General features: G+C 36.7%; 1 protein-coding gene across 3 annotated transcripts in view; it reads left to right on the plus strand.

The window, feature by feature from the left end:
* The window catches only part of Ythdc2 (YTH N6-methyladenosine RNA binding protein C2), a 65,266-nt gene that overhangs the window by 48,245 nt on the left and 4,877 nt on the right, over window positions 1–12,144 (plus strand). For all 3 annotated transcript variants that reach the window (NM_001427202.1, XM_087592839.1, XM_087592840.1), the window contains 4 exons: window positions 1,112–1,404; window positions 3,494–3,671; window positions 9,299–9,502; window positions 10,410–10,592. In NM_001427202.1, the coding sequence (NP_001414131.1) occupies window positions 1,112–1,404; window positions 3,494–3,671; window positions 9,299–9,502; window positions 10,410–10,592 (858 nt within the window). The remainder of the gene's footprint in view (window positions 1–1,111; window positions 1,405–3,493; window positions 3,672–9,298; window positions 9,503–10,409; window positions 10,593–12,144) is intronic.

Below are 12,144 nucleotides of genomic sequence, written 5' to 3' on the forward strand. Positions count from 1 at the left end.
CTTACCATCCAACACGGTTGCACTGTTGCAATGTGAATTTTTACAGGGATCAAAACCGCCTAAGCCATAGTAGTAATATTTTAATATTTCTGGAAATATAAAATATTGAGTATAGAGTACAGAGCACCATTTATTTTTACCATTTCTGAAGAAAGACATTCATTCCTTTTTTATTTTCATAAGTGAATTGGGAGAGATACAATTTTACTATTCATATTTAAGATTTTCTTGACAGACTTTTGTTATTGTTGGTCTTTTTTAATAATCACTCTCTGTTAATTTTGGGGTGGCTACCGAACTGTGAGTGGTCAGCACTGGGTCAGGTTACTCTTAACTGTTGCTCTATTTATTCATGTATGTATCATGTGAGCATACTGCAATCTTATTCCCATTCACACCAATCAAATTGCATTTGCCAAAGACCAGTGTGCCTTCCATGTTACACTTCAGTCTCTCTCTGATAATCTTCTCTCATACTTCCTGCTACTGTGTACTGACTCCCTTTTTAATTCTGCAGTCTCCGTTTATTTTTTTTTTTTCCTCCTCAATCCCGCTCCAAATTTTTGGTGTTAAGTAAACCCTTTTTTGTTCTTCTGCCTTTGTGGTCATTTCTTTACATTTTAGGTGCTTGTACTTTAAATTTTCTACCTCTATGTACCTTGCTCTTTTCTTCACTCTGCACAATTTCTGCTATTTCTCTGTGTAGATTTAGAACTGACAGCACTTATATCTCTCAAGTCTGTCTCTATGTTATATATTCCTTTGTGCCTCCTGGCCGTCACCATTTGGATGGTCTGTAGATGAAATGAATAGACTAAGTACATCTTTCCTTGTTTACCCCACATAGTGCTTTTTCAGTATTAACAACACATATCATCTGCAATGCTTACTTTCCCCTGTGTTTGCTGTTTTGTTTCATTCTGCATTAGTAGTACCTAGAATATGATGACTAAAATTTTCAATTATACAACAGAATGAATGAAAGAAATGAATAGAAAATTATATTGAATGTAAGATAGTTCACTAGAGATAGTTGTAGGCCATAACTAATATATAAAGAAACTCCTTACATATGTGATATCCATTTTACTTGTATTTGAATTGATTACAGGCTGCCAGTTTATTGCTACAGCTCAGACAGAAGTGGCATAGCTTGTTTTTACGCCGAATGAGAGCGCCATCTAAACCTTGGTCTCAAGTCGATGAAGCTACCATACGAGCAATTATAGCTGTATTAAGCACTGAAGAGCAGTCTGCTGGTTTACAGCAACCATCTGGAATTGGCCAGAGGCCAAGACCCATGTCTTCAGAAGAACTTCCTTTGGCTTCATCCTGGAGATCTAATAATAGTAGGAAAAGTTCAGCTGACACTGAGTTTTCTGATGGATCTACTGCTGCAGAAAGGTAAATCTGCAATTTTTTTTAGATAGATACGTTTTCTCCAGGACAGTGAACTATTTATACTATTTCATTAAATATTGAATATTGAGTTTATTAAAGATATTTCTTATAAGTACTAAGGGAATGGAAATGATTTTAAGCAGGTGCTTATGATTTAATAAGGCTAGTCATTCAGGAAAAAGCTAAAAATGTTGCATAACCAGAATTTATAAATTTAAAGTGTCTTTGGAAGATAGCAAATTCTAAAATGATCCATCTTAGTGGGCATGTATGTGTCAGATGACATTATTCCTAGACGCCTAGCTGACAGTGCTGTTTAAAGAAGGGTTGCCCTACACCACTACCTACTGTCGGTGTTATAGGCTAGCATTCCGACTGAAGAGTATGCTGCCTGTTCAGTGGTGCATTGCATGCCTGCCAAATGTGAGGACAGCAGGCCAGAAAACACAGTTTTTTCATTCTAGCAAAACTGCAATTTTCCCACTTGCCATAAATTGTAGATTTATTTAAATCCATGGGTTAAGGTAGGGTGTTAAGGGTTTTTTGTTTTTGTATTTTTAATTACCTTTTGGAGGAGACTAGGTCAGTGCTACTGTGAGATGCCCAGCATATTGGGCTTGCCTTTTTCCAGATTATATCATTCAATCTTATACTCTGTTTATTCTCTGTGAATTAATAGTTAGCTTTCATGGTTTGATTATATCCCTTGTTTTCACAGAGTGTTTTTAGATGGTATTAGAAACCTTACACTGCAACCAGAATATACTGTCTGATTGTACCACAGAGTACATACTGTACATTTTTTAAAATTAAAGAAAACCTTAAATGATATATTTATGGCATTTCTAGAATTTTAGGAAAATCTTAGAATTCATCTAAGATAACCTTTTATTTATTTTTTTCAACTCATTACTTTTATGTAAAATTCAAACCGTAGCAATTACCAAATATTTTTCCATGTAAACCTGGAATGTAAATAAAGAAAACAACTAAGATCACATTTTAATATAACAAATAATTTAAAGTTCAGAGACATGAACAGGATTATATGTTAGATAGTTGTACAGTTATTGCTCTAATATATAGATTTCTGTCTGCTCTAGTCCAGTATTCTTCTCATGTTAGCACAGTATGATTTTTAGTTTTACACAATACCATTTCTTATTTTTCAAAATGTGACTTACTTCACATTTAAATGTACCCTATAGTCTGTGGGGCTTTTGGGGGTGGTGGGAGATTGGAGTGTTGGGGGGAGGGAGCGTGTACGCATGAGAAATGTCAGAAATTGAAATTGGATGCCTTCTTTAGTATATTTCCACCTTCATTTTTGAGACTTGGTCTCTCAGTAAACTTACACCTCACATATTTGGGGAGCTGGGGAGCAAGATCCAAGGATTTGCTTCTCTGTGGCATCCTAGTTCTGAGATTAGAGACATGCTGCCGCACCCAGCTTTCTATCTTTTTAGAATTCAGATCCTCATGATTGCATGGTATATCAATTTCTTTTATGTTGCCATGATAAAATACTTGACAGAAGGCAGCTTGCCCATCCTGGTGGAGAAGACATGGCAACAGGGAGGAAAGGCATGGAAGTAGGAACAGGAAGTTGGCTACTCACATTTCATCAAAGAACAAGAAGTGTAGTGAGGCATAAAGTCTCAGAGCTTGCCCCAGTGGCTTATTTTTTCCAATAAGTCTCCAGTTTTTGCTGAACAAGGTTACCAGTTGGGTACCAGTGTTGAGCCAATGATGATGTTTTATATTCAAACACAATATACAATAAGCACTCTACTAACTGAGCTGTGTTCCTACTCCTCAACTCTTTCTTATTTCTGAGTTTATTTATATATTTTATTATTTATTCATTGATGCTGGGGATTAAACCCAGGGCCTTAGGCAGTGCTATATCACTAAGTTACACTCCTAGCCCAGTTTTAATTTGTTTTTTTTTCTTTTTGATGATTAATAGAAAAAAATGAATTTTTCTTAAAAGTGTTTCATACATTGTAGACATTGGGATTTTGGATGGAAATAGCATTCTCTTTGTACTATAAACTTATATATAACTGACCTGTGCTTCTTCTTGCTCAAGAGTACTGATGAAATCTCCATCTCCTGCCTTACATCCACCTCAGAAGTACAAAGATAGAGGCATTTTACATCCTAAACGGAGCACGGATGACCGGTCAGATCAATCGTCTGTGAAATCCACAGACAGCAGCAGTTACCCAAGTCCTTGTGCTAGCCCCTCTCCTCCATCCTCAGGAAAGGTAGGGCAGCTACAGTCTGTCTCAGAAGGTTCGCAGCATATTTCATAGTTGTAATTATACAGAATTATAACCATGTACCTTTGTAATAACTGGCCTGTGTTCTAAATACTAACACTATATTTTAATCTCACTGATTAGTTATCAATCGCATATAGCTCTATACAGCCTATTTTTTTCTTCTTCATATCTCTAGAAGTTTTTAGTTTAAACAAGAATACTACATTGATAAAAATTTTGTTTTATAATTTTTTCAAGTGTTTTCTGTGGCTCAATGATTATTTTAAACTCATAAAATAGAAGACAGAAAATTTTGATATGGGATTGGAAACTGTCTTTTAAAACTAATGATGTGAATGGTTTCACATGTGCTTCTTTTTACTCATGGTACTGGAATGTGACTAAGAGTATGATGGTGAGCTCCATAGTTGTGATTCGATGAACAATGTCTGCTGAACACTTGCTAAATAAGAAGAAAGTGAATTTGTATTCTTAGGTTTTATTTTGTATGTAGGGGTATTTTAAATGCCTTTCCTAAGGTATTCTTTGTTCAAAAAATCTTACTAGTTTAAGTGATATTGAGATGGCTCAGTGGGTGAAAGTGCTTGATATTGAGATGGCTCAGTGGGTGAAAGTGCTTTCCGCCACCCCTTGTGACTTGAGTTTGATTCCTGGGACCTGATGGTTGAGTGAGAGACTGGAGTCCCACAGGTTGTCTTTTCTATATGAATGTGCTGTGATATGAGCAGTCCCCTCTTCACATAAACAAGTAAATATAGAAATAGAAAAATAGAGAAACTATCAGTTTAAACTGAACAACTTAGTGATTTTGGCAAATGTATCTAACTGTGTACTGACACCACAGTTAGCACCAACATCTCTGTTACCTTAGTAGCCCAGTAATCACTGTTCATTTTTCTTAAATATCTTGTAAGTGAAATTCTGCTTTTCTGTCTAGTTTATTTTACTTAATGCAGTACTTTAAAGTTCATCTATACTGTTTTTTTTCTTCAAGCAGCTTTTGATTTTATTTTTTATTTTTTTCTCCATCTTTATTAAATTGGGTATTTCTTATTTACACTTCAATTGTTATTCCCTTTCCCGGTTTCCAGGCCAACATCCCCCTAACCCCTCCTCCTCTCCTTCTATATGGATGTTCCCCTCCCCATCCTACCCCCATGTTGTTATTCAGTACTCTATTTTTCTTGCGTTACTTTTGTAACAGAGTTTTGCAACCAGGTATAATGTTTAGAATGAGTATGACCACCATGGTCTCACTTATTTGAATGCCTAGTTACTGTTCTATGAAGAGACACCATGATCAAGACAACTCTTAAACAAGAAATGATTTAAATGGGGACTTGCTTACAATTTCAGAAGATTAGTCCATTGCAGTCATGGTGGGGAACATGGTGGCAGACAGGCATGGTTACTGTGGTGGTAGCTGAACCAAAGGTAGCTTGAAAAGAGAGAGAAACAGCCTGGCTTGTGTTTTTGTTTTTTGAAACTTCAGTCCAACCTCAGTGGCACATTTCCTCCAACAAGACCACACCTAATTCAGCTAATTCATCTCAAACAGTCCACCAACTGATGACTAGGCATTCAAATGCATAAGCCTATGTGGGCCATTCTCATTCAAATTATTACGCCTTGTTTTAAAACTCTACAAGAGTTTAAAACTCTACAAGAAATAAACAGGAGTACTGAATAATATCCCTCATGAACAACACTGACAACAAAAGTCCCTTACAACAAAATTGGTGTTATTTTCTCCTTTCCTTGTGGTAGAATTCACTAGTAAAGACATTTTGAAATTTAATTATTTTTGAGAATTTTATAAATTCTACCCCTCAAACTCTCCACTCCTACAACTTCTATGACCATACCACTCCCTCTCAAATTCATGATCTCTTCTTCTGTAACTATTATTACACATATACCGATGTACATATACCCTATTATGGTACCTATCAGGGGCTTTGTCCATGTGAAAACTGATTTTTGTTTATTCCACAGCCATCTATTGCCTACAGCACTCTATCTAGAGACAAGGCCTTGCAAAATTATCCCCCCGTCCACATAGTCATGTCAGTTTGTACTTTTTTTTAATCCAGGTCTTGGTTATATAACCATATTATTGAGATTTCATGGGTGGAGTAGATTTTCTATCATGTGTATAAGACACTATCTAGCAGCAGGCACCCTGGTTTGTATTGAGAATTTCTGTTTCTAAAAACACTGAAATATGGGAATATGTTTTTGTGCTATGGGATTGCTTCACAGCATGTGACTGTGGTTTGCCTAGTGCTCTAGCAGGGGCATGGTTATGCCAGTTCAGGATAGTTTCTGTGAGTGTGTGATGTTTGGAATTCTGGGGACTTTTCAGAGGATATATAAATGCTAGAACCTTAATAGAAGGGGCTGGTTGAGCAATTGGTGGTTGGATGCTGTTGGTGTGGCTTGTTCTGATTTGTCAAGTAGTTGTGTGTGAAGAGACAAAAAGAAGAAATTAGATACACTGACAGTGAAAATCAAACTTGTTCAAGGAACTCAACCCCTGCTCTCCATGAAAGTTGGCCACTTTCCCCTCTAACCTTTTTTTTTTCCTCTCCTACCTAGTAGTAGGGAGTTGATATGCTGAGGAAGAGAGGTAGAGAAGGGTAAAAGAAAAAAGAACCCACAAAGTAGCCAAAACGCTGGCTATACTGGTCCCCTGTTGCTCCTAGAATATTTCTGCCCCTTCTTCAGTGATGTTCCCTGAGCTTTAGGTATAAGGGTTTGTTAAAGTATCTTTTATTCTCCTGCTTTAATTGTCATCTTGGAGGCTTATTGGTGAATAAGCTCACCCTCCGTAGTTCTTTCTGAGCTCTGGCTGGCTGGTTTAAATCAGCTGTTCTTGCTGAAACGCCTCTCCAAACTTGATTAATTCAATCTGGCTTCTCCATTTCTCCAGAATTGCTCCGCTTGGCCTCAAACTAACTCTAGCAATCTGTTCTGATCTTCTGACTCCTTTTCATTCTCTGGGCCGTTCTGTCTTCACATGTGTCTAACTTGTTCTCTTTCTGCAATTTGTCTCTGTACAACCGTCCTCATAAAACTGCTTCCTTTCTTTCACACTGGTCTCTCTTAGTAGCCTCTTTTTTTCTCTCTGTTCTTGTGAGAGTTCTGCATATCCTATTCTGTCAAATCTTTCTCTGATTCATCACTTTGTCACTCAGATGTCACTCTCAAACATGGGTGCTTCCTTCTATAAGCTTACTTTACTTTCGTTGTTTGGGATTAAAAGTGTGTACTAAGGGCATGTATGTATTCCAGCCAGAGGGATTAAACGTATGTGTTAAGAGCTGAGCCACACTATAACTAGAAAGTTTTTTCCCCCAGTAAATAACACAATCTTCAGGTTCACTGTGTGATCAAATATCCTGCAAAAGGTTTTGCATTGTATATGTATCATTTGTGACTGGGACTCCAACAGTTAGTTATTCTTTGCATTTTGACCAGTTGTGGATGCAAAAGCCTCTGGCTGGTGCAAAAAGTTTTTTTGGTGGGTTGAGTACTACCTTTATTTGTGGATATAAAGGGTAAGTGTTTAGAACCCAGGAACTATTGATGGGAGGTTTACTGGTCCTTGTTTCCTTTAGCTGTATTTAGGATTTTCTTTTTAATCATTGTTTTTAAGGAACTGGGTTTTGGTATTGCCTCCTATGATTCTCGTTTTCAATTTATCAATAAATTCCATCTGCTTTTTAAAAGTCTAAGCCTATTATTTCTTCACACTAGTTCTCATATCTACCCTTCCTCTTTTCTGGAGCTCTTGCTTGGTATCTGTGTGTGTGTGTCTATATCTGTGTATGTGAGTATATAGGATCACTCAATATTTCATAGTTCTTTTTAAAATTTTCTTTCTAATCCTATCTCCCTCTTGGCTTCATTTTAGGTAATTATATTGCTATCTCTTCTGTGGAAATTTGGTCCTTATTCTTTCCATTCCTATGCACCCAGAAATAAGACTCAAAATATATTTTAAAATACCTTGGCCATATAGCTAGACTCTGCTCTGATTAGATCATAACATAAAATAACACACTTATTTTAATCTACATTCTGCCTTGTGGTTGGCTACTTGTGCTTATGTATCATATGTCTGTCTCATTACAGCTTCTGGGGCAAATCTCCTACATCTGGCATTATCCCAGAATTCTTTCTATCTCCTGGATGTTACACCTCCTATTTCCTCCCTAAGCCATAGGCCATCAGATAATCATTGACACATGCCACATCCACAGGGACACGAGATTCTCTCTGTACTCTTCATTCAATGATACCTTTAGTTTAAGAGGGTAAACTATTCATTTTTTGTAATGTCATTATTTGCAGTTATTATTTTATGTCTCAAGATTCCCCTTGTGTCTTTAATATCACCTGCTATTTAAAAAATAATGCTTTTTATGGTGATCATGTTTTCCTTTACCTTCTAAAACATCATTCCCTTGATTTTTTATAGGTATTTTGCCATTCTTGTCTACTGTCTCCGAAATCTGCTCTCAGTCTGCTTGTATTGATTTTTTTCCTGGTTATACATCCTATTCTTTATTTTTTTCATATTTCTTATAAATTTCTTTGGCTGCTAGATTTTCATATGTGTGTGTGTATGTGTGAGTGTGTTCCCTTAAATAGTGCTAGATTTTGTTCTACTATCGAGGTAAATAAAAATTAATACTTTTTTAACTTTCAAAAAATTATTTGTATGTGTGCATGTGCATGTATAAGCTTGTGTGTGTGTGCACCCACATGCCAAGGCAACTATATGAAGGTCAGAAGACAACTTTCAGGAGTTAGTTCTCTTCTTCCACCATGGGTTCCAGGGATCAAACTTACATTATTATGTTTTCTTGGCATGCCCTTTAACTTGCTGAACTACCTTACTGGTTTAGTTCTTTTGAGGTTGGATTAAAAGAAGTGCTACAGTAGGTTCTGAGGAGTTTTTATTCTGTTACTAGTTTCTTTCTAGTACTAGGGTTTGACTCTTCTAAGGGCAGGGGCACTTTATATTACAAGGTATCTGCTCTGGCTGAGGATACCAAGTATTCCCAAGCACTTGTGAGATGTGGGAGTTATTTAGTTAGTGTGCTGCTTTCCTTCTAGTCTTTGCCTACTCACAGCCCATTTTATGTGAACTATTGATCAGGTCCGTGCCTAGCGACTCACTTTTGGTGATTCTTCTGCAGTTCCTCTGGGACTTTGTATAACTCCTTTTTACATTACTATACTCATTCTAGTCCCTATGATGCCAGTGAGATCATCAGACTGTTCTGTTTTATCATCTTAAAATTGACTTAAGACAGTAAACTGGAATAATTGTCATTTTGTTTTCAGAATAGGAAGTTTTATAAAACATGATAATTCATTCTAAGTGTAAATTAAAATTAATAGTTACTTGGTACAATACATTTTAGCTGCTTTGGAAATAAGTGCTTCTTTTTGGCTTTTTGATTAAGCCATGAAAAGGTTTAGTTTGCATTTGTTGGATATTTGGTAACATTTACATGTTTATCAAGTTGTTATTTATGAGAGCCTACTGTGTTTGAAAGGTCAAATTACCTTTCAAGAACTTATGCATTCTTTCATAGGGCTCAAAATCTCCTTCACCAAGACCAAATATGCCTATTCGTTACTTCATAATGAAGAGTAGCAATCTGAGAAACCTTGAAATTTCTCAGCAGAAGGGTATCTGGTCTACAACCCCTAGTAATGAGCGGAAGCTAAATCGAGCGTTTTGGGAGAGCAGCATGGTTTACTTGGTATTTTCTGTTCAAGGATCTGGACATTTCCAGGTAAGCCATCCTGAATCAATAAAATGGGCTTTGTTTTGCTTATAAGTTAGACTCTCAAGATCAGAGAAAAACCAAAACCAAAGCCTAGCTTTCCATTGTCCAAGAAAATTGTCTGTAGTGGGACTGGTGGTGAGGTCTATTCCACATTTCTGCAAGGGCCAGATAGAACCCCTTTACCTTGACTCACTAGGATGTTGCCTAATGAGTAGTTCTTCTGACAGAAACTTTGGATCTGTTAGTGGATTAAATACAAGAACCTTTGCCTTCGTAAATGTTTATATGGACTGGTAATGTTATTGACAACAAAAAGACCATGATTCTTTTTAGAAAAGAATTGAAATTATGTTATGTTGTATGAGTGTTTTGCCTGCATGTCAGTCTGTGCACCAGGTGCATGCAGTACCTGTGGAGATCCGAAGAGGAGGGAGTCAGATCCCCTGGAACTAGAGTTACAGATGTTCATAGAGCTACCACGTGGGTGCTGGGAATAGATCCTAGGTTCTCTGGAAGAGCAGGTAGTGCTCTTCACCATTGAGTCATTGCTAACTCTGAAACAGTTTCTTAACATTAATTTGAATTTATGTATATCTGAACTTTAAAAGTGCTGAATTATTTCATAGTTATAGTAGTCATAAATAAAATTATAGGCTTGCTTATTGTATTTTTATATAAATGCTGATTTATAACTGTTGATACATTACAAAGAAACTGTTAAGATTTGAAATTATATTAGGCTAGAATTTATCTTCCAAAATTTGGTAAAGCAACTCTTTTTGGTTCTTGATAAATTTGCATTATTTTGATATTAGATCTTTTCTTTAAAATTCTTTAAAAATAATTAGCCTTATCAGATATAGATATTTTAATATCATCTTTGCTCTCATCCTTTTCCCTCACTTTTGTACAGGGATTTTCTAGGATGTCTTCTGAGATAGGAAGGGAGAAGAGCCAAGACTGGGGGTCAGCTGGACTAGGTGGAGTATTCAAAGTGGAATGGATACGCAAAGAAAGCCTTCCCTTTCAGTTTGCACACCATTTACTCAATCCTTGGAATGACAACAAGAAAGTACAGATAAGCAGAGATGGGCAGGTATATACCGACATCTTACATTATTTTCTTCTGATTTTGTTGTTGTTGTTGTTACTGTTCAAATGTATAAATATAAATTGTAGATACCATTATGCACATGAGCAACAGTGGTTTTGGTTTATAAAAAACATAAAAGTGTGCTTCCAGATGTCTTATATATTCTTTATACATTTTGTTAAAATCTTGTTTTATGAAATCTCTCCTAAGACACTTGGTTAGGTTTCTGTTGTGTAACGACATGTATGACCAGATCACCATCCTGCGGTTGTTTGACAGCATTGTCAGCTTCCTTGTTGTTTAAGCACATTATATAAATAGCAGCCTTGTAATATTCTAGTGACTTCCTTTATTTCAGGGTCCTTTGCTTTTTTGATGCTGTCTTTGTACATTTAAACTAGCAGCACTATGAGAGTTAACAAATAATGCCATAATGCTATGCAGGCTGCATCATGTAGTCTGTTCTTACCAAAAGTACAGTGAACTCTTGATCCAAGTTTACATTAAGGAAGCATATTCCAGGGTCAGCTTTACCAAAATTATATTCAAATAATTTATTTGAAGCATTGTGGCTTACTTCAAACTACCCTGCGATAAGAGTTGAGTTCTTTCTTTGTGCTCTTTAGAGGTAACACACATGCCACAGGAGGACCCAAAAAAAAAAAGTAGCCTTATTTTTATTCATGTTCTGATATTTTAATTTATTAATTTTGATTTAAAGTTAAATAATTTTTAAGGTAAGATTAGGAAGTCACTTAAGATGCTTTATTTTGGGGAGAAGGCCTAGAAACATCTGGGTTTCAAACCTTTAGAAGTTTAAATTGAATGTTGTTGAATCTCCATTTCTCTTATTTTTTTTTTTTTGTGATTCTATATAGTTTCTTTTATTTTTTTTTTAATCTTTATTAAATTGGGTATTTCTTATTTACATTTCGATTGTTATTCCCTTTCCCGGTTTCCGGGCCAACATCCCCCTACCCCTCCACTCCCCTTTTCTATGGGTTTTCCCCTCTCATCCTCCCCCCATTACCGCCCTCCCCACAACAATCACGTTCACTGGGGGTTCAGTCTTGGCAGGACCAAGGGCTTCCCCTTCTACTGGTGCTCTTACTAGGCTATTCACTGCTACCTATGAGGTTGGAGACCAGGATCAGCCCATGTATATTCTTTGGGTAGTGGCTTAGTCTCTGGAAGCTCTGGTTGGTTGGCATTGTTGTTCATATGGGGTATCAAGCCCCTTCAAGCTCTTTCAGTCCTTTCTAAGATTCCTTCAACGGGGGTCCCATTCTCAGTTCAGTGGTTTAATGATGACATTCGCGTATGTATTTGCTGTACTCTGGCTGTGTCTCTCAGGAGAGATCTACATCTGGTTCCTGTTGATTCACTTCTTTGCTTCATCCATCTTAGCTAGTTTGGTGGCTGTAGAGGTATGGGACAAATGTGGGGCAGGCTCTGAATGGGTGTTCCTTCTGCCTCTGTTCTAAAGTTTGCCTCCCTATTCCCTCCCAAGGGTATTCTTGTTCCCCTTTTAAAGAAGGGGTGAAGCACTCGCATT

Source organism: Rattus norvegicus, chromosome 18 (genome assembly GCF_021556685.1).
Source record: "Rattus norvegicus strain SHRSP/BbbUtx chromosome 18, alternate assembly SHRSP_T2T, whole genome shotgun sequence".
Taxonomy (NCBI): Eukaryota; Metazoa; Chordata; class Mammalia; order Rodentia; family Muridae; genus Rattus; species Rattus norvegicus.